The 24,948-nt window shown below is 48.2% G+C and overlaps 1 protein-coding gene across 1 annotated transcript in view; it reads left to right on the plus strand.

Annotated features, from left to right (window-relative positions):
- Positions 1-20,848, plus strand: part of RIGI (RNA sensor RIG-I) — a 34,673-nt gene extending 13,825 nt beyond the window's left edge. The window contains exons 7-14 of the mRNA XM_061570466.1: positions 1,524-1,687; positions 7,083-7,218; positions 12,479-12,627; positions 13,206-13,299; positions 14,525-14,695; positions 16,928-17,082; positions 19,788-19,937; positions 20,280-20,848. Coding sequence (XP_061426450.1) covers positions 1,524-1,687; positions 7,083-7,218; positions 12,479-12,627; positions 13,206-13,299; positions 14,525-14,695; positions 16,928-17,082; positions 19,788-19,937; positions 20,280-20,597 — 1,337 coding nt within the window. The 3' untranslated portion in view covers positions 20,598-20,848. The remainder of the gene's footprint in view (positions 1-1,523; positions 1,688-7,082; positions 7,219-12,478; positions 12,628-13,205; positions 13,300-14,524; positions 14,696-16,927; positions 17,083-19,787; positions 19,938-20,279) is intronic.
- Positions 20,849-24,948: the final 4,100 nt, after the last annotated feature.

Genomic DNA, 24,948 nt, shown 5'->3' on the forward strand with positions numbered 1-24,948 from the left:
TGCAGGTCTAAGGCGTTCCTCGCGCAGCATTGCCGCTTTATTATTGCAGTCGTTTACTGCCGTACGCACCCTGAAAGTCGTGTGTGTCTGCAGCAAGCGCGTGTATGTGTACCTATGGACGCGCGCGCGTGTGTTGTGTAGGGGGAACGGTAGTGTAGTGCTTAGCGTGCTGTCTGTGTCTGTGTGTGTGTCTGTGTGTGTGTCTGTGTGTGGTGTGTGGGGAGCGGTAGTGTAGTGCTTAGCGCGCTGTCTGTGTGTCTGTGTGTGTGTCTGTCTGTGTCTGTCTGTGTGTGTCTGCGTGTGTCTGTGTGTGTGTCTGTGTGTGTGTCTGTGCGTGTGTGGTGTGTGAGGAGCGGTGGGTGTAGTGGTTAACGCTACGCTGCGCTACAAACCCGGCGAACCGAGTTCCATTCCCGCTCACGGCCACCACCGGTGACGATTATTTGAACCTCCCCTAGGTCGACTCAGCCGCAAACGAGTAACTGGTGTGGCGTATTAACATCGCCACTGGGGAGACAAAGGCGGCCGTGCGTGAGTGGTGAGGGAGGGAGAGTGGTGAGGGAGGGAGAGTGGTGAGGGAGGGACAGTGGTGAGGGAGGGACAGTGGTGAGGGAGGGAGAGTGGTGAGGGAGGGAGAGTGGTGAGGGAGGGAGAGTGGTGAGGGAGGGAGAGTGGTGAGGGAGGGACTCAGCCGCAAAACGAGTAACTGGTGTGGCGTATTAACATCGCCACTGGGGAGACAAAGGCGGCCGGCCGTGGTGGATACAAGTCCCGGGCGAAGCCGGGTAGTACAGCTAGTACATTCTTGAAGAACGTCATTAATGGGGCTGCAAAGATGGACTCACGGCCCGATAAGCCGATTTATATTATCACCAAGGTTAATCACAGCAACGTTGTAGAACACATTCCTGCGGAGGGAGCTGGTAGGAACGTTGGGTTGCTCGGTCAATGGCCAGGTTCAACGGCGGCGCGGTGTATTCCGCAAATATGGCCGACTGTGAGGGCGGGCACAAGCCGGCGTGAGTAGGTTAAACGTTGAGTTTTATAAGGGCACCACGGGGTGACCAGCGCCTCCCCACCCAGCCCAACCCTTCCCACCCCCACCCAGCCCCTCCCCACCCTCCCCTCCCCACCCAGCCCCACCCCTCCCACCCCCCACCCAGCCCCACCCTCCCCACCCAGCCCCTCCCCACTCTGCCTACCCAGCCCCTCCCCAACCTCCCCACCCAGCCCCTCCCCACCCTCCCCTCCCCACCCAGCCCCTCCCTCCCCACCCAGCCCCTCCCTGCACGATGGACGGGCACAATAATCCCCTGTAGACTGGTGTAACCAGAGGTTCCTACCAGTATAAGGATATGTAAAGACTGCAAACCTCCACCCGCCTAGTTGCATTGAATTACTCTTCCCTCCAGATGGAACAGTTAGTTGCTATTTCACAGCCAAAACCTGCCGTCAATCCCCATGCCAATAAAATGCGAGTCCGATAAGTAGGACATTAATCCCATTCACCCTTCTCGTCCCAGATTCGGGGCCCGAGCTGAAGAAAGGAAACGAATGCGGCACACAGCAGTATGAGCAGTGGGTGATACAAGTGCAGAGGGAGGGGAGCAAGATCTCCATTGCGGACGACAAGGAGCTGGAGCAGAAATTGTGCTGGTCCATCTTCTCGTGCACAAGCCACCTGCGGGTAAATTTATATAACCGGGGGGGGGGCGGTAACGTTCAATCAAATATTAAAAGTTCGACAGTACTCTTGCTTTGCATGACTCCGCTGCGGCTCTGTGTTACGCAGTTCCAACCTCTCGCGGCGGGTGCCTGCCACTGCACATTGGGACCCTCGGATGAAATGCGCCTTACAAATGTCAATTATTATTAGCTTCCAGGATACATGGCAGCGCCCATATCATTCCTGCGCTGGCAGGGTCTGAACTTTGATTGCCACCGGTTCACTACTCGCTTCACAGATGCGGCACGGCCTCACCCTCGCTGCCTCTCAGTGCCTCCCACGTGGCTCTCTGCCTGTGTAACAACTGCAACGTGGTCACTTTGGGTTACCACTCAGCCCAGACACACAGCACGCCTCACCCCTCCCTACCTCTAAACGCCTCCCACGTGGCTTTCTTTATACAGTACGAGCTTTACTACCCGGCTTCGCCCGGGACTTGGATTCACCACGCCCGGCCGCCTTTGTCTCCCCAGTGGCGATGTTCACACACCACAACAGTTACTCGTTTTGAGGCTGAGTCGACCTAGGGGAGGCCCAGGACCGGTTAAAATAATCGTCACCGGTGGTGGCCGTGAGCGGGAATTGAACTCGGGTCGCCGGGTTCGTAGCGCGGTGTGGCGCTACCCACTACACTACAATGCATTACACTGCCACATGCGCGGGTCACGTGACAGATGTGACGTAACAGTTCACTTGCCGTGTAAAAAATGTATGTATTATTGAGCTCCCCTCTCCCCCCCCCCAAAAAAATAAGTGTATTTTTATAATGTTTGCATGGTGTACAGTCTGGAAAGTACCCACATGGCACATTTCAAGTTTGTTGCATGTCGGAAAGTACGCTAAACATTTTGAACAGATACACATAATCACAACTTTGCCTTTTATATATATAGAGATATGAAACAGCATTCAATGAAGCGTTTGACTATCGTAAGGAACAAAGTTATTAACATATGAGAAGGGACGGAACCTTACGTGCTGCCCCTCTGCTCTAAGCCTATCACGACCCAGTCCTGTCCACGCTACTACGATGTCTCTCTCTTTGATGTCATCTCTTTGATCATCTGCACTGTTTATCATGAACTTTACCGCACCTGTTACACTCGTTATATATGGGGTGATGCAACTCCATGTGTACCTGCAATTATGTACTGAACAGCACATTTTGGAATCTGACTCGTGACCAAATGCTTAATGAGGTATCTGGCAAGACCTGCATTGATATATTAGAGTGCAGTTTACAGCATATGCAGAGAGTTGAATTTCTATTGAAAACTCAACATACACACACTACTATACATGACATACTCCACTATACACTACACTACTCTATACTTAACTACACTACTATACACTACACTGTATACTACACTACTATACACTACACTATATACTATACTACTATATAACATGTGTTGTCCTGCCCCCGCACCTCCGATTAGCACGGTTGGCTACGTAGTGCGCAAAAGAAGTTCAACAACGTACATACAAAGAGGTTGATACAAAACAGAGAGATGGAGAGGGGAGGAGCTGTTAACCAGAGGAACAGAAATGGTTAAATCTTGATTTGAAGCTTTCGTGACTGCAGGAATCCATACTCGGTAAAGTCACGTAGGTAGAAATAAAATAAAATAAAACAAATCACGACGTTTCGATCGCAACACAAGCGATCTTCAGCAGGTGGGACAACCACAGCAAGAAAATGCTGAAATGCAAAAACAGATATATATACAGTAAGACAGAGAGTCAGCAACTATGAAACATTGAAACAGTGAAACACAGGAGAGTAAAACATCAACACAAAAGCAGAGGAAGCAATTTCTGAGCTTTCTTTCGGAGTGTGGCATTGCTGAACGTTTCGTTCTGCCCGTTTCCCAGTTGAACGTGTGAAACTGTCTGCAAGGCAAAAGGATTGGAGGCCAGATGTCAACCAAGTCCCAGGCAGGGGCAGGATATGGGAATTCTGCCCAAGAGCATTTTTCAATGAATTAGCCTGGACTTTTGCAGCTGTTTTAGACTAATTTCAGGGTGCTGATTCCAAATCTGATTTCAGATTTGCTCTATCACATCTCATTTTTAAATCCTTTATATTAAGTTCGCTTGCTTGCTTGTGTGCTTGCGTGCTTGCTTGCTTGCTTACGACCGTGCAAATCTTTTGGTCGTTTTTTAACCCACTTCCTGTGATCTAATCGAGCTGACATTTTCCACACGACTCATTGTGCATGACAATTAATTTTCGTGAAAATTTTTTTCCAAAATTTTACACTGTTTAGGGAAAAAAAAAAATGTAATTACCAATTGCTTAATGCTGGCAGACAATCATCTGACCCATAGGTGACAGCCATCTCAAGCCAGAGGACGAGAGGACTCTAGCCGCCACGCATATAAAGGATTTATAGTGAAAAACTGTGTTTTTACGGGTTAATTTTTTATGCTATCGGCATACCCCATTTTCATTGATTTTACCCGAAATTAACTCTGTCACTTATGATTGCAAGTAGTTGCGAGTCAGTGACTGCTTTAGTGTTAAAATATGGTGCTGTATTTTTAGGATAGTGTGTTTATAATATCATTTTATGTAGATATCCACATTTATTTAATATTTTTATTCTGCAGTTTTTATTGAAAATGCAATATTTGATATCTCAAAAATCTGATGTGATAGACAAAAACTGATGCCAGATTTGGAATCAGCACCCCAAAATTACATTAAAACCGTTGGAATACCTTATGCCAGAAAAAGTGTGTTGACCAGTGTTATCCATCCCCCTGATCGGGCCTCGTTCCCATACACCTTGTACACCCAAAGTGAGCGTGCCGGATGATCCTGTGAATAGGACGGAAAGGTCGCATCAATTGCACCAACTCGTGGTACAGGTTTCAGGTGGATTTGCTTGAAAGCCTAATGAACAGGCCTTAAACCTCCAGCAAATAATTTCCCCTGATACCCAGCTTCTTCAGATTCCTGACTACAATATATCCTTTTGTGAGAAAAAAATCAATACAATTCTTATACATCTTCTATTTGAGTATTTGTCCCGCTTTCTGAGCCCCCTCTCTCTCTCTCCACGGTCTTTAATACGTCGCCATCCTCACGGTAACGCCATCGCACGCTCTCCTATCCTCACTGACAACTTCTCGCCGTGCCTTCTTGGGTCTCCCCCTCTTTCTCTTTCCCTCGTTTGTCATGACTCTGAACTTTCCAACGCAGCCATCCGTACGTCCAAGCCCTTTCAGTCTCTTCTCACTCAAATTCTCCTCTGCCGACGATGCTACCTGTATTATGGATGCTTCCTTTACTTGTTGTCTCATCTTTTAGTTTCTCACACAATCTCTTCCACTCCCTCCACAAATCCACCTCAGCATTCTCATCTCCGTTAACCTCATGGTGTGTTCCAGCCGCTCATTAGTGCCCCGGGCCGTACGTTAACACTGCTCTACTCGCCAATTAATTGCCGACGGCACCCAAATATTCGTCTCCTTTCCCTCTTTCAACCCTGACCTTTCCTGTCGCATCTCCTCCACCCTGCCTGACTGCCATCCAATCCTGGATGGCGCTTCACTCTCTCGATCTGTCCAAAACATCATTATTTTTGTTACAGCCTCCCTCTCTCCCCCATCCCATCCCTCCCATCCCCACCCTCCTCTCTCCCTTGCTCCCGATTCCTCTGCCCTCAACCTCGGTGTCACCTTTGACTGTTGGCTCATTCTAGATTTGAAGCTTTCGTGACTTGCAAGGATTCATACTCTTAGGTTTTTTGGTGAAGTCACGTAGGAAAAAAATAAATAATAAAAATATAGTTTAAATGATAATAGAAATAAAATAATTATTTTAATAGAAATACAATTATTTTATTTCTATTATCATTTCAATTATATTTGTATTATTTATTTTTTACCTACGTGACTTTACCGAAAAACCCAAGAGTATGTTGGCTCATTCTTTCTGCCCACGTATCCGTGGCTATTCACATCTGTCACTTTAATCTATTCAATGTCAGGAAAATCCCACCTCTCATTTCACTTTCTGCCACCAAAATTCCTGGTTCATGCTCCGATCTTGACCCGGTCTCTACTGCTGCAATTCTCTTCTATTCGGTCTCCCTGCCTATGCACTCACTTCCCTGCTGACAAATTCAAAATAACCCCGCGTGGGTTATTTTCAGTCCCCCGTTTAATTCTCACATTTCACCTCCTCTCCATCAACTTGGCCGGCTCCCCGTTTACTGTCGCTGCCTCTCTCTCTCTCTCTATTGTCATGTCCCCCCCTCGTGCCCTTCGTTCACAGTCTTCTCTCTACTAATAATAATAGGGGTTTTCCCCTTTTTTCTGGCAATAAAACTGAAACCTTTTTACAAGGAATCATGTGTGCATTAACCACAATGCTTGTGGTCAAAATGCAAACAAAAACACACTCTGATAACATATGCATTGTCCTTGCAACTGATTGGTCCATATATTATTAGAGTGTTTCTTGTTTGCATTTTGACCACAAGTATTGTGGTTAATGCACACATGATTCCTCGTAAAAAGATTTCAGTTTTGTTGCCAGAAAAAAGGGGATAAACCCCTATTATTATATTTTGGTATTGGCAAAGGAGGTCTAATGATGTCTTCTCTCTGTCTCTCATCCCTGTGCCCAATCTCGTTTTCGATCCTTCTCCCTCCTTGCGCCCCTACCACTGCAGAAGGAACTTCCCCTGTACATTGAGCAGCACCATCCATAGACACGGCACTGTCCCCGTGTACATGAAGCAGTCCCCCTCCTTCACCCCCTTCACCTCCCTTACCTCCTTAACCTCCCTTACCTCCTTCACCTCCTCCCCTTCCTCTCTTGAAGTTTCACCTCTTCTCCGTTGCCCATCCTCTTCCCTCCCATCGTCCCCCCCCCCCCCCCCCACTCTGTTCCGCCCCTCCCCTATAGCCCTTCCTTGACCCCCACGTGACCTCTGTTACGGTCATTCATTCCTCGGCCCTTGACATGCCCTTGCTTTCTAAATCACTCTATTTTCGTTACCGCTTTTAAATTATGTAAAGCGCCTTGCGCTAGAAGGCGCACTATAAATATAAAATAAGATACGATTCATACTAATTGCCGAGTTTCGTTCTTCGGGCTCTGATGCAAAGGTCAGCCTGCGTTTGCATGATGTTCTCATCTTTTACTTGAACGTTTACAGCTGTGAATGGAAGCCCGTGTCTCTACTGTATGCATATTTTTGGAATGGCGAACGTGGGAAGATAAAAGCATGAGGAGAACTGCTTACTTAGTACCCGGCTCTTCCACACATTCATTTTTGTGTCGTCCAAATTGCTCTGATCATAACCAAAAGGTGCCATGTAATTTTTGTTTTTGCAGAAGTACAATGACGCTTTGTTTATTAATGAGGATACAAGAGCTAAGGATGCAATGAACTATCTTCAGAAATTCTTTGCATCGATGGATTCTAAAGGTTTCATTGACATAGATGAAACACTCGTCAACTTTTTTAAAGGTAAGCTTGTCATTAATTTGTTTTTACTTAAAAGTATTTTTTATACCGTCTGGCCCAGAGATGTCCCTGGTCTTTAAATACGTGGTCAACAAATGAGGTATTCTCAACATTACAAAATGTAATCATGACAGGCATTGTATGTGTAGATGGAACACTTTAGGCTTGACAGAACAATCTGGGGAAGCAAAGGGATAAATAAAATGTGCAGTAGATATATTAAAACATAGACCCTGTCAGCAATGGAGACTTCTCCCACCTGCCATTGGGCAAAGACTTCCCAGATGACCCCAAACAGAAAACCCTTCCCTGCATTCTTCGTTTATGAAACTTGTACATTCATTGTTGCCAGTTAGTTATTATCACATCTGACGTTAAATATGATGGAGGCATTACTTTGTTTACACACTTGCTGAACAAACAGCGCTGTCACGACCCGAGTCGTTCCTCGTTCAACGCGCTAGATGCGTGCCTGAAAAGTGCTGCGTTAAGCGAAAACTCGTCAAGAGAAGATCCACCGATTATATGCATTGGAGGGCGTAAGTAAAGAAACCGATGCAAATTTGACTCACGCTTGCACTGTAAAGTCAGACGACAGTCATCCAATGGCAGGGCAAGAAACTGAGACGAGGTTATGCCGCGTGCTGTATCACACCGCTAAAGCGCGCAGCTCAAGAAAGTAGTTCATCATCGACCAGTCGAAAACTGCGTTCATAACGGTGCACGTTCTGTTTTTGTGCGAAAAAGTGTTCCCTCGCGGAAGAACCGCATTACAGTAAAACCTTGGATTGCGAGTAACTTGGTCTGCGAGTGTTTTGCAAGACGAGCAATTTTTAAAAATAAATATTAATTAGATAAACGAGCGAGGTCTTGCAATACGGGTAGTACGTGTATACGCTTTGTCTGCCGAGCGTCACGTGATCACAACTGATATACGAGTGCTTTGATCTACGAGTGCTTTGGATTATAAACACGTTTCCGGAACGAATTATGCTCGCAATCCAAGGTTTTACCGTATATTGAAAACGCATTACAGTGTGCACGCTCCTTAAGCGAGGACTTTCCGTATTTGAAAATTTGTCGCTCGATAGAAGTGTGGGTCGGTCCAGAGGTTAGTCACCCAACCCCCAACAATATCCAGAAACCCACAATCGTAAAATAACATGTTCATTCTTGAAAATAACAATAAGAAAAATGTCTCGCAACAACACTCGCCTCTACGCGAGGAATAATACTGGTTTGCAGTCTTTACATATCCTTATACTGGTAGGAACCTCCTGGTTACAACAGGCCACAGGGGATTATTGTGTCTGTCCGTCGTGCATCCAAAAATGGGAGGGGTGGGGCTGGGTGGAGAGGGGAGGGTGGGGAGGGAGGGGCTGGGTGGGGAGGGGCTGGGTGGGGCTGGGTGGGGAGGGGCTGGGTGGGGAGGGTGGGGAAGGGCTGGGTGGGGAGGGTGGGGCTGGGTGGGGGGTGGGAGGGGTGGCGCTGGGTGGGGAGGGGCTGGTCACCCCGTGGTGCCCTTATAAAACTCAACGTTTAACCTACTCACGCCGGCTTGTGCCCGCCCTGCAAGTCGACCATATTTGCGGAATACACCACACCACCGTTAACCCTGGCCATTGACCGAGCAACCCAACGTTCCTACCGGCTCCCTCCGCAGGAATGTGTTATCTCAGACAGGTTTTATCGAGTGTGGGTCTCGTCACAGCACATTCTCTCAGAGTTTGGTTCTCCTTACAGGACCACATTCAGAGAATATTTTTCCCCCTCGGTTACGCAATCAGATAGTACATTCATTGGTATCCCTTGATGGTGGCAGGGTTTTTTTTTCCACCCTCACGACCACCTCATCAGTTTTTTTTACACAACTGCACGTGAGATAGAGAGTCGGACAACAGCATCCGAGATTAGACTTCGCTTCACATGGGCGCCTGTGCTCTTCGTTCCCGCCGGTTGCTCCCCACAGAGTGTCAACTTTGCGCGCTCATTCCAAGCTTGGAGTCAATCCCAGAGACCCGCTTGGCTCGGCCTGATGAGTCCTTGTCCACCAGGCATGGACCCTCATCGGTGGCCTACCTCCACACTCCTGAAAGGCTGAAATAAATAGAAATGAGAGGTCATTATACTCCAAATAATGATATTCTATTTCGATTTAAAGCTTTCGTGACTGCAGGGATTCATCTTCTTGGTTCTTTCGGTAAAGTCACGTAGAAGGGAAATAATAAAATGATAAAAATAAAACATCATAAAATACAATTCTCACGACGTTTCGGCCACAACGCAAGCAGCCGTCCTCAGGTGAAGAACAGGGCTGTCGGAAAGACAGCGTTCACAGCATTCAGATGCTGTCTTTCCAACAGCCCTGTTCTTCTGAATGAGACGCTGTCTTTCCGACAGCCCTGTTCTTCACCTGAGGACGGCTGCTTGCGTTGTGGCCGAAACGTCGTGAGAATTGTATTTTATTATGTTTTATTTTTATTATTTTATTATTTCCCTTCTACGTGACTTTACCGAAAGCACCAAGAAGATGATTATATTCACTCACCGCTGACTTAAATTGAAGTGTACTGTGTTGAGATGGCATTCCAACCGACTGATGCTTATTCAGCCCTTGCTTCACAAGATGCCATGAATGCTGCCCACTTATCTTGGAAGAAGCAACGCCTTGTTTGTTCCATGGCTCTGGCATGATATGTAGCAAATGTATGTGTAAGGTATGGTGAACTTCTTTCGCACCATACGCAAAAAACCGTGCTAATCGGAGGTGCGGGGGAAGGACAACAAACTCAACACAAAAGCAATTCTAACTAATTTAGTTTTCAATCGAGATTGAAAAAAAAAAGTGCATAGCTCCAGTGGCTTCTTAATATCGGAAGAAAGAGCATTCCAGGTGGCCGCAGAAGCGCATCTGAAAGCGCGCGATGCGGTGATCATCTTTGTTCGGTGGTTAGCCAAAATGCGCTGCGAAGATTAAATGTTTGTTCTTCACGCTTATAACAATTTTTTAAACTGATTAAATTCCCTCGCCTCTGAACGGTGCTTTAGGTAACTCCTCACCTCTTCTTTCCAATCACCTCATCCCATAGCTTACTTCAGGTTGACTTTCAAGTTCATTTTTCAAGACGTGCCCTCTGTACATATCTGTATTTCGAACCACTCAATCATACAATCCAAGTACATTTTCTTCCCAAGGAACATTTTTATTACATTTTATAATTTTTCATCATTCTACTCCAAGTTAATCACAAGCATCATCAAATCTGTACGAGATAAGAGTAATACCGTCTCTTGCCTTCACCAAGGTTATTATAAGAGCTTAGGAAAAGAGATGATAGGAGGTGATGAATGAAGCACCGATGCAACATTTTTTCATGTAACTCTGGCATTACATTTCGATTTAAAGCTTTCGTGACTGCATGGATTCATATTCTTGGTTCTTTCGGTAAAGTCACGTAGAAGGGAAAAAATAAAATAATAAAAAATTAACCCGTAAAAACAAAGTGTTTCACTATAAATCCTTTATATGCGTGGCGGCTAGACTCCTCTCGTCCTCTGGCTTGAGATGGCTGCCACCTATGGGTCAGATGATTGCCTGCCACCATTAAGCAATTGGTAATTAAATATCATTTTTTTTTTCCTAAAAAGTGTAAAATTTTGGGGAAAAAATTTCACGAAAATAAATTGTCGCACACAACATGTCTGTGTGCAAAATATCAGCTCGATTGGATTACGGGAAGTGGGTTAAAAAACTACCGAAAGATTTGCACGGTCGTAAGCGCGCAAGCAAGCAAGCAAGTGAACTCAATATAAAGGATTAAAAAATAAAACATAATAAGATAAAATTCTCACGACGTTTCGGCCACAACGCAGAGGACGGCTGCTTGCGTTTTGGCATTACACCTCGATTATTAATAAGCGAGATTAGTCTTTTGAGTTTCGGAATATCTCTGGCTGAAGCATCCCTTAAATTAGAACGACAACATTACACGGTGTGTTGTGTTCATTGCACGGTGCACACGCCATTGCACACGATGCTGACGATTCACACCCGTGTGAGTCCCTCCACAATGGAAGCAGATTTATTGAAAAACAGGAGATGAGGGAGAGCAACTGGCTACGTGAGGGCACGCCACCACAAATTGGATTCTTAACCCGACCCCCCCGTACACGGAAACACGAATACATGTTAACGAGCAAAAAAACATTTGGAATGAACGTTGCCCAAAGCCTCCTTCTCAGAGTTTCATATTTTTTTTACACGGCGATTTCATCCGGCTGAAGGGCGTTCGCCGCTTGTTGCAGAGCTTCGCGGTTCGAATCTCAACAAGCCGCCCTGGTTATTACTGCGGGTGCACCAACCTTAAAAAGACTAAGCACCGTCTGCATCGCAGTGGACGTCCCCGTGACGCCATTCTAAAAGAGGTGGCAATGATTCTAGATTTGAAGCTTTCGTGACTGCAAGGATTCATACTATTTGATTTTTTTCGGTAAAGTCACGTAGGTAAACAATACAATTAAATAAATGAAGAAACTAAATTAAATCACGACGTTTCGGAGGCAACACAAGCTTCCGTTTTCATTTATTTTATTTTTTCGCACAAAAACCAAAGAGTAGGCAATCAGTTGGCCATTGTGTGCGGGCGTCATGGTCCACAATTGACCAAAAATAGAAAAATTTACCTGCACATTATTCAATTGGGATTAGGCATAGCAACATCGCCCCCTAGCTGTGATGTCTGTGAAACATATTCGTGATAGCCTTGCACTATCAGAAAGGTGCACAGAAATTTAAATGCACACCATTATCATTTGAAGGGCACGGGTATGTGTACTCACGTGACTGGCGCATGCGGAAACCAGTCGTTGTTGTCACTCACAAGGCCATGAATGTTTCGATTATGAATGGGTTTCAAATTCGGTCCTGGGGCAGGGGGATTTGGACAAATATTAATGGCCTTGATTTGAAGCTTCAGTGACTGCAGGAATACATACTCTCTGGTTCTTTCGGTATAGTCACGTAGATAGAAAAAATAACGAAAGAAAACACGACGTTTCGGCCGCTTGTGTTGTGACCAAAACGTCATGTTTTTTATTATTATTTTTTCTCTCTACGTGACTTTACCGAAAGAACCAGAGAGTATTAATGGCCCTTTAAAACTTTTATTTTATGTTTTTTACGGAGCTTGTCACTTGTTTTTAAAGCGAGATTTGTGTCTGCACGCGCGTGTTTATGTATTTGCATGTTGACCCTCGTTTTCAGAAAAGCTTTGCGATCTGGAGTCATGTCTGAACAATCCTGAAAATGAAAATCCGAAGCTCCTCAAACTGGAGGAAATACTGCGGAGCGAATACCGGATCAATGCTGCAACCAAATCCATCCTCTTTGTGAAAACACGTGCCATCTCCGAGGTGAACGCACAGTATCACATCGCGCTCACTTAGCCGGGTGCTGGTGGCACACACCCCGAGTGTCGAGGTGCCATTCCCTAGCTCACCAGGAGAAGGCAGCGCAGCAAAAATGTGAATTCAACCCGTCCCTTATTCATGGGATATTGTGTTTCCCCCTCACACGTGTGGTTTTTCTCTGGGTGCTGTGGTTTCCTCCCACATGTCAACACTGATTAATTTCCCAGCAACACCTTGGTATGTAGAGCATCACAAGTGTTGAGTCATTTGCACGCGAGCTTTCGAATTTGGCAAATGTGGACTGTAACGCTGGCAACGTTTTGAATGACGTCAGGGATTTCTAGCGTCCACTGCGAAGCGGATGCCGCGTATTTCATGGTCAGTACGTGCGAGTGGGAAACATTCTATCCCATGAATAAGGAATGGGTTGAATTCACATCTCCTGGTGAGCCAGGGAATGGCACCCCGACACTCACGGGTGTCTACCACCAGCGCCCGGCACAATTTTTTTAATCTCACCATCGTTATCCTGCGAGAAGTACAACTCAAGGAGTAACAGATTTCCACTGCTTGTGTTTCAGGCAATGGAGAGTTGGATCAATGAAATTCAAACAGAGTTGCCTCATCTCAAGCCCTCCAAGCTCATAGGACGGGCTAAAAGCAAACAACATGAAGGTCTGTTTCCCTGATGAGAATGTGGAAAATTTGTCGTGAATGGTTTTACGTGTGGGATGGGAGTATGAGTTGAATCTGACTTAGCTTTCCTTAAACTCGGCTGAAATAATAATCGAGTGCAAATTTACTGAAAATCAGCACGTGTTTACCTACCTGCTCATGGCAAATGAAATAAGGTCCCAAAATAGTCGGATTCTCACCTTAATAGTCAAGCCAGGTGCTGTTCACCCAAGAGGGATGAGCCGTGGTTTCACCTTTACTTCAAAACAAACGGCTCATCCCAATCAATCAGTCGCGGGCCCCAGTCTATCGGGCAACAATGTTTGGCGCCCGACGCCAAGCTGAAAGCACGCCGAGATTACGATGTCTGAGAAATTGCATCTCGCCTGGCACAGGAGTCACGCTGGAAATATCTTTGTGTGCGTACGCAAAATGTTGATTTATGGTTAAACGCATTAACGACGTTATTTTGGTATCTATAAGTGGCATGGTCATCTCGTAGGTTTTCTCAGCCGAATAATGAACACCTCTTACAATGTGTCATCGAGAGCACTCAAGAGACAAAGGCAGCCACGTTTGATGATTTTAAACGACTAAGATTGTGCTACCTTTTCCAATAAACCAAACCCAGATATATTTCTCAGTCAGACGAGGTCTTTAAAAACTGTACAATATTCTCCAAAAAAGTTCAACACAACACCAGCAGATGTCAGTAAAATTCAACGTCTGACTGTCCAGGCTGTGTTGGAACATTCCGAATGTACATTTACATTTGTGGATAAGAAATTCCTACCATATTACTCCCAGCAATATCCATCATCAGCCGAAGTGGACCAGATGGCAACCCTTGATACCATTTCCTCAGTAGTTTTATAAATGCACTCGTGTGTGTATGTGTGTGCATGCACTGGGCTATGAGCCTGGTGACCTGGGTTTGCTTCCCGCTCACAGCCAGCATTGGTGACGAATATCTTACCAAGTATTGGGCCGGCCCTAAGCATCCCCGAAGTAATTCGAACCTTAAATGAGTACCTGGTGTGGTGTGTAAAAGATCACCACTGGGGAGACAAAGGCGGCCGGGCGTGGTGTTGGCCAACCATTCCCTCGTGCGCCGTGTCAGCCACCATAGGTACTCGGTAACAGCACTTGCCCCAACAGCCTGTCAAAGGCTACATGGGGGATCTTTGTCTTTGTTTGTGCATGCACGTGTGCTTTGGGTATGCAGGAATGACTCTAAATCAGCAGTCGGGGGCTGTGCACGAATTCCGAGAGGAGCAGGGAAGCAATCTGCTCATCGCAACGAGCGTGGCGGACGAGGGCCTTGACATCCAGCGCTGCAACCTGGTGCTGCTGTACGACTACGTGGGCAATGTCATCAAGAGCGTGCAAACTCGCGGTACGAACTCGTGTAGACTCGCGGTACGAGCTCGTGTAGACTCGCGCTACGAACTCGTGTAGACTCGCTGTACGAACTCGTGCAGACTCGCGATACGAACTCGTGCAGACTCGCGGTACGAACTCGTGTAGACTCGCGGTACGAGCTCGTGTAGACTCGCGCTACGAACTCGTGTAGACACACGGCACACGCTCGTGTAAACTCGCGCTACGAACTCGTGTAGACTCGCGCTACGAACTCGTGTAGACTCGCGCTAGGAATTCGTGTAGACTTGCGGTACGAGCTCGTGCAGACTCGCGATACGAACTCGTGCAGACTCGCGCTACGAACTCGTGTAGACTCGCGCTACTAACTCGTGTAGACTCGCGCTACGAACTCGTGCAGACTCGCGCTACGAACTCGTGTAGACACACGGCACACGCTCGTGCAGACTCGCGCTACTAACTCGTGTAGACTCGTGGTACGAACTCGTGTAGACTCGTGGTACGAACTCGTGTAGACTCGCGGTACGAACTCGTGTAGACTCGTGGTACGAACTCGTGTAGACTCGCGGTACGAACTCGTGTAGACTCGCGGTACGAGCTCGTGTAGACTCACGGTACGAACTCGTGCAGACACGCAGCACGAACTCGTGTAGACACGCGGCACACGCTCGTGTAGACTCGCGGTACGAGCTCGTGCAGACTCGTGGTACGAACTCGTGCAGACACGCAGCACGAACTCGTGTAGACACGCGGCACACGCTCGTGTAGACTCGCGGTACGAGCTCGTGCAGACTCGTGGTACGAGCTCGTACGGCCGGGCAATACGGCGGTGGGGCACGCGCGTGGCAGACCGGCAGAGAGTTGACTAACCGCTTAGTTGCACAGAGCAAGCTGAGTGGTACGTTTGTATGAATAATAATAATTTGTATTTAACGTCATGCTCCTTCACGCCGGAGCGTTTACATGTGATCGGCCAACTTGCAGTCGCATCTCATCTCAGTGGCAGCTGTCCCAGTGCGGCACAAGGAGACTCGGCACCTGGTGTGCGAGCGGCCATTAGTCTGCTAGTTGTACGGTGGCGATGATTGCTGTGGTGTGTCATTCAAATTGAGTGATTTGCGGGTGATTTATGGACTGCCCCTTAGAATCTGAAAATATTCCCGGTGCCACAATCTATTATGACGTTGCTCCAACTAGCCCCGCCCACCGCCACGTCTGCTGCTGCTGCTGCTGTGCGCTCGCTTCCTCCCGTTCCACGACTCCTACCGCCACCTGAGACGGAAAAGCGTGGAGCAACAACGAGGGGCCTAAATCAGAAAGGGGTGTGGCCTGAGGAGTAAGGGGGAGGGGCCTGAGGAGAAAGAGGGAGGGGCCTGAGGAGAAAGGGGGAGGGGCCTGAGGAGAAAGGGGAGGGGCCTGAGAAGAAAGGGGGAGGGGCCTGAGGAGAAAGGGGGAGGGGCCTGAGGAGAAAGGGGGAGGGGCCTGAGGAGAAAGGGGGAGGGGCCTGAGGAGAAAGGGGGAGGGGCCTGAGGAGAAAGGGGGAGGGCCTGAGGAGAAAGGGGGAGGGGCCTGAGGAGAAAGGGGGAGGGCCTGAGGAGGAAGGGGGAGGGGCCTGAGGAGAAAGGGGGAGGGGCCTGAGGAGAAAGGGGGAGGGGCCTGAGGAGAAAGGGGGAGGGGCCTGAGGAGAAAGGGGGAGGGGCCTGAGGAGAAAGGGGGAGGGGCCTGAGGAGAAAGGGGGAGGGGCCTGAGGAGAAAGGGGGAGGGGCCTGAGGAGACAGGGGGAGGGGCTTAAATCAGAAAGGGGTGTGGCCTGAGCCGTAAGGGGGAGGGGCCTAAATCAGAAAGGGGCGGGGCCTAAATCAGAAAGGGGTGGGGCCTGAGGAGTAAGGCGAGGGGCATAGGGGAAGGAGGCGGGGCCTAAACAGGAGGCGGGGCCTACGTAGGTTGAAATTCCCTGTTGATTTAAAACGTAATGGAGGCTTATAATCAAATGCATTGCAGCGGGTAGCAGCAGCATAGCTTCAGTGCCCCAGATGCGGCCATAGGCCAACTAGTGCATGTGAATACAGTGAAACGCAGGAGGCAACACATGCTGTGGTTGTAAGCACTGTCACACTATACAAACACCAGCACGCAAGCGAATGTGGTGATGTTATTCTTCTGCGTGCATTTCTTTGGTTGTGTAACGTTTCACAGCACAAGCCAGTGCCGATCAGTACATGTCTTTGCCCATCTTCACGCTGATTAGGACGAGGCCGCGCAGAAAACAGCAAGTGTATGCTGATCACCACCTTGAAGGGTGGCCTGGCAGAAAAAGAGAAGGTGAACCTTCTGATGGAGAAGGTCATGTACACCGCTATCGAGAATGTACAGAAGCTTGACTATGGCACCAGGGCTGAAAAGGTAACTGTGCAACAGCGTTTTTGCATACCCTCCATTCCTGCGATGTGCTCCAAACCGTTTCCGTGGGCTGGACCCCATTGACTTTAGTCCCGTACCCCAAAAACCAGCAGCTCATCTTTTGCAGACAACATTTAAATGAAGGAAACACCGGGGAAGGATTTACTGGAGGTGTTTGTGGATCGCACAAACGTTGCGAAAATCCCTTCCCATGGATGCCAAGGATGTACCACAACCCTGGCTTGCCAGGAAAAGGCGGTTGCAGGAAAAAATTGGAATCCATCTGTATGGGATAGCGTTTCACACTTGCACTTGTGGGCTTCCGCCAGGCGTTCTGGTCTCCTCCCACACGCAAGTGCTCATCGCTTAAATTTCGATTGAAAGCTTTCGTGACTGCAGGGATTCATCTTCTTGGTTCTTTCGGTAAAGTCACGTAGAAGGGAAATAATAAAATAATACAAATAAAACATAATAAAATAATAAGAAACGTCGTGAGAATTATTTTATTATGTTTTGTTTTTATTATTTTACTCATCGCCTGGTTTGTAACGCCTTCATATATAAAGGACGGCAGAGCTTGGGGAATTGTTTGCGCCAGGCTGACCGCATGGCAGTGGTTCCTTCTCGTGCCTCCGAGTCGTTCTCTCTCTCTCGCTCTTCGAGAGTGATTGATTACTGCGAAGCAGTGCGTTACGTGCTGAAATTATCTTTTTCATTGAGATTATTGAAGCAATTGCTCGAAACTTTTGACTGTTATTGGCATGGCTGCCTTGGCAGTTATGCCGCTCTACAGCGACATGAATACAGTTTGTTAAAATATACGTGTGAGCTATGATATATTTAAGCTTTAAATCAAGAATGATGTATTGAATTAGTGTTGAATTAGTGTTAATCTGTGAAAAAAAATGCGCTAGACCTCGGCAAATGCTGTCATCAACTCTGCGATCGACCCACCTGAACACCGTTTGACCACTTACCCTCCGAAATGCCCTGCAACCATTACCTTCTCTTCTCCTCCTCCAACTCTCGAGAGGCTTGCCAACAACAGTTGGCCTTTTTAAATCCTTTATATTAAGTTCACTTGCTTGCTTGCGCACTTACGACCGTGAAAATCTTTCGGTCGTTTTTTTAACCCACTTCCCGTGATCTAATCGAGCTGACATTTTGCACACAGACTCGTTGTGCGTGACAATTTATTTTCGTGAAATTTTTTTTCCAAAATTTTACACTTTTTAGGAATTTTTTTTTTATATTTAATTACTAATTGCTTAATGGTGGCAGGCAATCATCTGACCCATAGGTGGCAGCCATCTCAAGCCAGAGGACGAGAGGACTCTAGCCGCCACGCATATAAAGGATTTATAGTGAAAAACTTTGTTTTTACGGGTTAATTTTTTAGAGGGTGCGATTGACACTACCAGATTTTAGTCCTCAGACTAGGGATGTAGTCACTCCCATCTCCTCGTCGCTGTCGGGAGGATCATCAATGTGACCTTTCACTTTGGTGGCGTGCCAGCTTAAGAGCTGTTGACCCCGCATCTGACCCTTGCTAATGTGCCGCTGAGACACGGTGGCCGAGTGTATCTTGCCCCGAGAAGATGCACACTGAGATCAACAACCCAATGATAATGATATATCCCATTGTTGTGAAAGAGCCCCTATTGGAAGAGGATTCTACCATACTCTTTGGTTCTTTCGGTAAAGTCACGTAGGTATAAATAAAATAGATTAAATCACGACGTTACGGGCGCCAACACAAGCGTCCGTCATCAGGTGGGACAACCACAGCAAGAAACAATTGCTGAATTTAATTTATTTTATTTTACACCTACGTGACTTTACCGAAAGAACCAAAGAGTATGGATCCCTGCAGTCACGACAACTTCAAATCTACCCACTCCTGTGATCCACTTGTTTTTCTTGTCAGGCAGCTAAGTTGCTATTGTGCCTCCCACCCCACAAACCCAGTGTTTTGTCCTTCATTTACACATTTGGCAGCTATTAAAGTCTACATGAAAAGCCGCTTCTCTGAGCTTTCATTTGTGGCCAGATCGCTTCTGAAAAAGTACTAATAGCTCCGTGAGCTTTACCTGGTAAAATGAAAAGTTTCAATCGTGCATGGTCCAACACCCAATGAGTATTTCAGACTGATGTTTGCAGGTGGAATTTGGTTACACAGGCAAACTCAGTGCCGATTTTGACCTGTTGAGTCCCATGATTAAAGCGTGTCTTGTTAAATTAATTTGTAATTAATAAGCTTGTTTACCCAGGAAAGCCTCGCTGAGTTTCATGATTGTTTTTCAGGAGGGCCCCACCGAGTCTTGCTAGTGGGGTGGGAGGGTGATTACTGAGTATATTCCAACTGATAATTTTTTGCGGGTCATCTTTCAAATGTGGGCCATGATGCCGGCACGCAATGGCCTACTTTTGCAAATGACGTCACAGGATCTTTAACATTCGCATGTGATGCAGACGGTGTGTGTATGTATATATTTTTTATTAATTAAGACAGCCGCAGTAATAAGTGGCCACTGGATTCGAAATGTGAACTCTCTGGAACAAGCAGCGAATGCTTGCTGCAGAGATGTCCCTGAACATCAAAATCATTCAGCAGAGTACTGTATGGCAATAAGAACACGATTATTATGGACTATCTTAATGGAATGAGTGTAGTAGAATGTAAAACCGCTTTGGGTTTTTTGTTACAGATGGAAAGCTTGCAAAAGGCCACCCTGAGTTCTGCCGAATTTCAGCGCATGCTGCAGGGATTTAAAAAGCCAGAGGGAGACATCTACTTGCTGAAATGCATCAAGTGCAAAGAACTAGTCTGCAAATCAAGCGACATCCGCTTAGTTGAGGTGGGTAATCCATGTCGAGCAAGTGTGACATTTTATTCCACATTTACCGAGCATAACGGTCTGAATAGTTACAGCTGGGCCACCTGTGTTGATGACGGTTTCTGTACGAGAATGTCTGGTTGGCGAATGTAACCACGTGTGATTATAGTCAAACAATTAAGATATACATTTGACACCCAATCTCCACTGCCCCACGATCATCTGCTTTGATGTCTTCCCATTGGCATAAGTTGACTTGCTTTTCATTTGTACGATTTTGGTTCAATTCAGCCAGCGCAAAGCATGTGTTTTCTTACGTACTTACATGTCGTTTTATTTGTGTAACTTGTCTGCTGTGAACAGAATACACACTACACTGTGATTTCTTCTGCCTTCATGGAGATGGTAGTCCAAAACCCCCACAAAAAACCTGTGTGTTTTGATGGAATCAGCAAGATTGGAAAAATCCAGCATAAGAAATGCACGAAAGATTGGGGGATAATGGCCATCTACAAGGGCTTGCAGTTTCCCTTCATCAAGATCCAGAGCTTCATTTTCAAGAAGGAGAATAGCGACGTTCAGCTCGTCCTCAACAAGTGGAGAGATTTTCCAGGAATAATTTCAGTGCTCTCTGTTGAGGAAATTGGACAGATCGGGGAAAATGTCCTTTTGGCTGAGTAACTTGCCATCGGATGCTTATTTTATTGCTGCACTAATATGGATTGGCAAATGTTCAAATGTGCTTCTTTATACCCTTACAGCGACTTTATGGTGTACCGCAAGAGGTATAATATATTGTTTGGATTTTTGTGTGAGCTTAAAGATGTTAAAAATAGGGTTTTAATTATTGCATGACATACAAATTTGAGGGTTTTAATACTTAAACGTAAGTTATATACATATGTAATAAAAGGACTCGGACACTTCCTTCTGTCTTCGTGTCTTTTATTGGGTTCTCGTCCTCACCCACACGGCACTCTGTTATAACTCTGTATTTGTAGCCCCCGGCTATTCACTGCTATTATAGCTCCTTCTTCCCTCTGACTCTCTGCTTCATCTACTGTAACCTCCTCCCTGCAGACTCGCTGCTACCTCTATGCAGACTCCCGCTGCTACCCCTATGTGCAGACCCTCTGGCTGCTACCGTATGCAGACCCGCTGCTGACTCTGTATGCAGCCCCGCTGCTGACTGCAGCCTCCTCGCTGCTTCGGGTCGGTCACCGCTGGCCAACGGTGCCGATCCTCGCTCCCCCGTGTTCGTGGCGATCTCGCCACCCTCCGCTTCGCCCTTCGTGGCCTCTCTCTGTTCCTGGTTCCCCGTCACTCCCGTCCTCTTCCGGTTCCCCTCCTTCTATCGCCTAACCCCTCACCCCCCCACGTGACCTAACTCCTCCCCTCCTGACGTCACCTCCGGAGGGCCGCTTACGCCCGCATTACATCACCCTCCCCCATAAAGAAAATCCAGCCGACCTCGGCTGAATTGCAACCTGACAAGAAATGCGGGTGTAAAGGGCCAACACGTAAAAAGACACGAAGCATGCAACAACAATATAACCAGAACACAACACAATGCAATTTTAACGAAACGTGAGGGATTTCGAGCGAGTACGGGCAGCCGGGCCGTCCCGGACGGTCGGCAGACCACCCGCCGAGCGGGAACGTGGAAGGGTTTTAGGGGCGACGGGCGCAAGTTCTTCCGTCGCCATTGGAGGCCCGCCACTGTCCCGCCCGCGTCCAGAGACATCCCGTACTCGCGTCCGCGGAGGGATAGGAAGAGCTGCAGGTCCCGTGGGTTCTGCGGCTCCAGTCGACGTCCCACGAGCGGAACGTCCTCCTCCCTGCGCTGTCACGGCCGGCTTGTCTGTGAAGGGTACGACAGGCGCTCTCGCAAGGTCAGCAGACACAGGCAAGGGCGAGTCGGCAGCAACAGACCCCGGCAAGGCAACTTCGGGAGATGACGCATCTGGCCGCGGGGCAATGTATGGCTTCAACCGGGATGTATGCACGAACCAGCGCCGTGAACCAACCTGAACACGCGCCGACTGTGGGTTGGGAACCTCAATGAGGCGGACCGGACCCTGCCAAGGTCTATGTAATTTAGGAGAGGTACCTGGCCGCACCTGTGGGCAATGAAGCCAGGCCAGGTCCCCCTTTTTCCAGGGGCACTCCCCCTTTGATCGTCGGGCACACCGCTCATTCCTGGCCTGAGCCTTGGCAGTAGCCATGCGGGCACTTTCCCTCGCCTCAGCGACACGCCGAACGTTGTCCTTAATATACTCAGGAAGAGGCCTAACAGGCCCCCTCGCGCCGGTTCCCAACTGTTCATTAATCGGCGGCACATTCTCACGGCCGTACATAAGGAAGAACGGCGAGTATCCAGTAGCCGCGTGCGGCGTCATGCGATACGCCGAAAGCACTCCAGGAATATGGAAATCCCAATCAGATTGATTTTCCCCGACTGTATGGCACAGCATGGCGGACAGAGTCCGATTCAACCGTTCCACCATACCATCCATTTGCGGGTGGTAGGGGGACGTCCGTATCTTTTTAGTTCCAAGAGCCGCACACACCTCCCCCAACAATTTGGACGAAAAGTTACGTCCTTGATCCGTAAGGAGCCTCTCCGGCGCCCCTTTGTCCATTACATACCCAAATAGAAAGGCGTCAGTGATAGACGCCGCTGACTGGTCAGGCAAAGGCCAGGCCATCGGCCAGCGAGAGAGGTACTCAACCCCCACCAGTAAATACTTATTTCCCTTAGCGGATGGCGGAAAGGGTCCCAAAATATCTAACGCCACCAGCTCATTAACCCGAGATACTTTAATCGATTGTATCGGCGGAACATATGGATGTTTAGGTGGTTTACGGCGGGCGCAATCGGGACACGCGCGAACGTGACCGACGACATCCGTCGTCATGCCGTGCCAATAATAGTCTCGTTGCAGCGTCAATAGGGTTTTCTGCACCCCCAGGTGTAAAAGTGTGTCACAGTGCAAAGATCTAATCAACTCATACCGCAATGACGCAGGCACAACGAGACGCCAGTGTTCCTGTATCCCTTCCCTCCACATCAGTAACCCATCTCGGAGAGCAGTTTCCGAAATACCACCCGCACCGACTTCCTTACCCGCCTTCTCCGTTCGTTTTCGCAACGACACCAAAGATTCGTCCAACATTTGCTCCCGAATCCACACAGACCTTGGAAGACGCAAAACCCCGTCAGCCGGTCCCCCATCAACCGGTCCCGGTGTAAGCGGAGTTTCGGGAACATCCACTGCCAGCGCGACAGGCTGAGGGGGGGGCTGAGTCGGTCCACACCTATGCGTCCCCGACGCACACGCACAAGGGGATCGTTGCGGCAACCTGGACAGTGCGTCCGCGTTAGCGTGACGCACACCCTTCCGATGGTGAATTTGGAAGGAGAATTCTTGCAACGTGTCCAGCCATCTCGCCAATTGTCCGGATGGCTGGTCCATCTTAAGAGCGTACTGCAAGGCCGCATGGTCCGTGCGGACAATAAACGACCGACCGTACAGATACGGTCGAAATTGTCGGAGAAAAAACACAATAGCCAAAAGTTCCCTGCGAGTGACGCAGTAACGGGTTTCCGCGGGAGATAAAACCCGACTCCCATACGCCACCACACGCTCAACACCACCTTTTGACTGGGACAACACCGCCCCAATACCAGTGTCACTCGCATCAGTATCCAGAATGAAGGGATGTTCAAAATCCGGATAATCCAACGTCGGCGCAGTAGCCAGTAAATCGCGCAGGCTCCGAAACGCCGCCTCCTCCGGCGGTCCCCACACAAATTTATGCCCCTTCCCAGTAAGGAGATGCAAAGGCCTGGCGATAGTAGCGAAATTCGGAACAAACCTCCGATAATATGAGGCGAACCCCAAAAACCGACGCACATCACCCACCGTGGCCGGGGTTGCCCAATCCCGGACACAAGCAGTTTTCTCTGGATCCGTGGCCACCCCGTCCGCACTAACAATATGTCCCAAGTATCGAACGGAGCGTTGCAGTAAATGACATTTCTTAGGCTTGAATTTCAAATTAGCAGAACGCATTCTGGCGAATACAGCCTCCAACCGCAGTAAATGCTCATCAAATGTGCGGCTGAAGACTATAATATCATCTAAATAAATGAGACATGTCTCCCACTGCAACCCCGTCAACACCAACTCCATCAACCTCTGAAAAGTGGCAGGGGCAGCATTCAACCCCATCGGAAGACAGTTAAATTGGAATAACCCCTGCGGCGTACGGAAAGCTGTCTTTTCTCGCGAGGGCTCGTCAAGGGGGAGCTGCCAGAAGCCCGAAGAGAGATCTAGCGTTGAAAAAAACTTAGCCCCTGACAAGGCGTCGAGAGAATCGTCCATACGCGGCAGGGGATACGCATCTGCCACCGACACTTTATTCAGCTTCCGAAAATCCACACAAAATCGCAATTTACCATCCTTTTTAACCAACACAGATGGCGCGCCCCATGGGCTATTAGACGGAGATATAATATCCGCTTTCAACATGTCTTCCACTGCCCCTCGAACATGCTCACGCTCAGCCGGACTCATCCGACGCGAGTTCAACCGGATAGGGGCAGCGTCCCCCGTGTCGATATGATGAGAGAGAAGCGAGGTGCATCCCAAGTCCAAATCGTCCGAGCTAAACACATCGGAATAGCTCGATAATAATTTATGAATCGCACAACGCTGCTCGGTGGAAAGGGCCGGATTTTCCCCACATAATTCGGCGATCCAACGATCATCAACCCCTCCATCGTGTGAAACACCACCCACAAGCCCCCCGTCCGGCAGGTCACTCTGGGCCGTAAACGCCGTAGTGGCATGTGCCACAACGGTACCAGCTGGCACACACACGCTTTCAGCACTCGCATTTAACACCTGCAAAAACGGGCGCTGATCTGGACGGACAATAGTTTGCGCCCCTACCAGCGCTAAGCCGCCCGTAACCGCGGCGGACGGCGACAGCAAAATCCCAAAAGCACCCTGCCGACCCGGAACCG

The sequence above is a fragment of the Lethenteron reissneri genome, chromosome 45 (assembly GCF_015708825.2).
Source record: "Lethenteron reissneri isolate LAM-NWPU_2019-01 chromosome 45, ASM1570882v1, whole genome shotgun sequence".
Lineage (NCBI taxonomy): Eukaryota > Metazoa > Chordata > Hyperoartia > Petromyzontiformes > Petromyzontidae > Lethenteron > Lethenteron reissneri.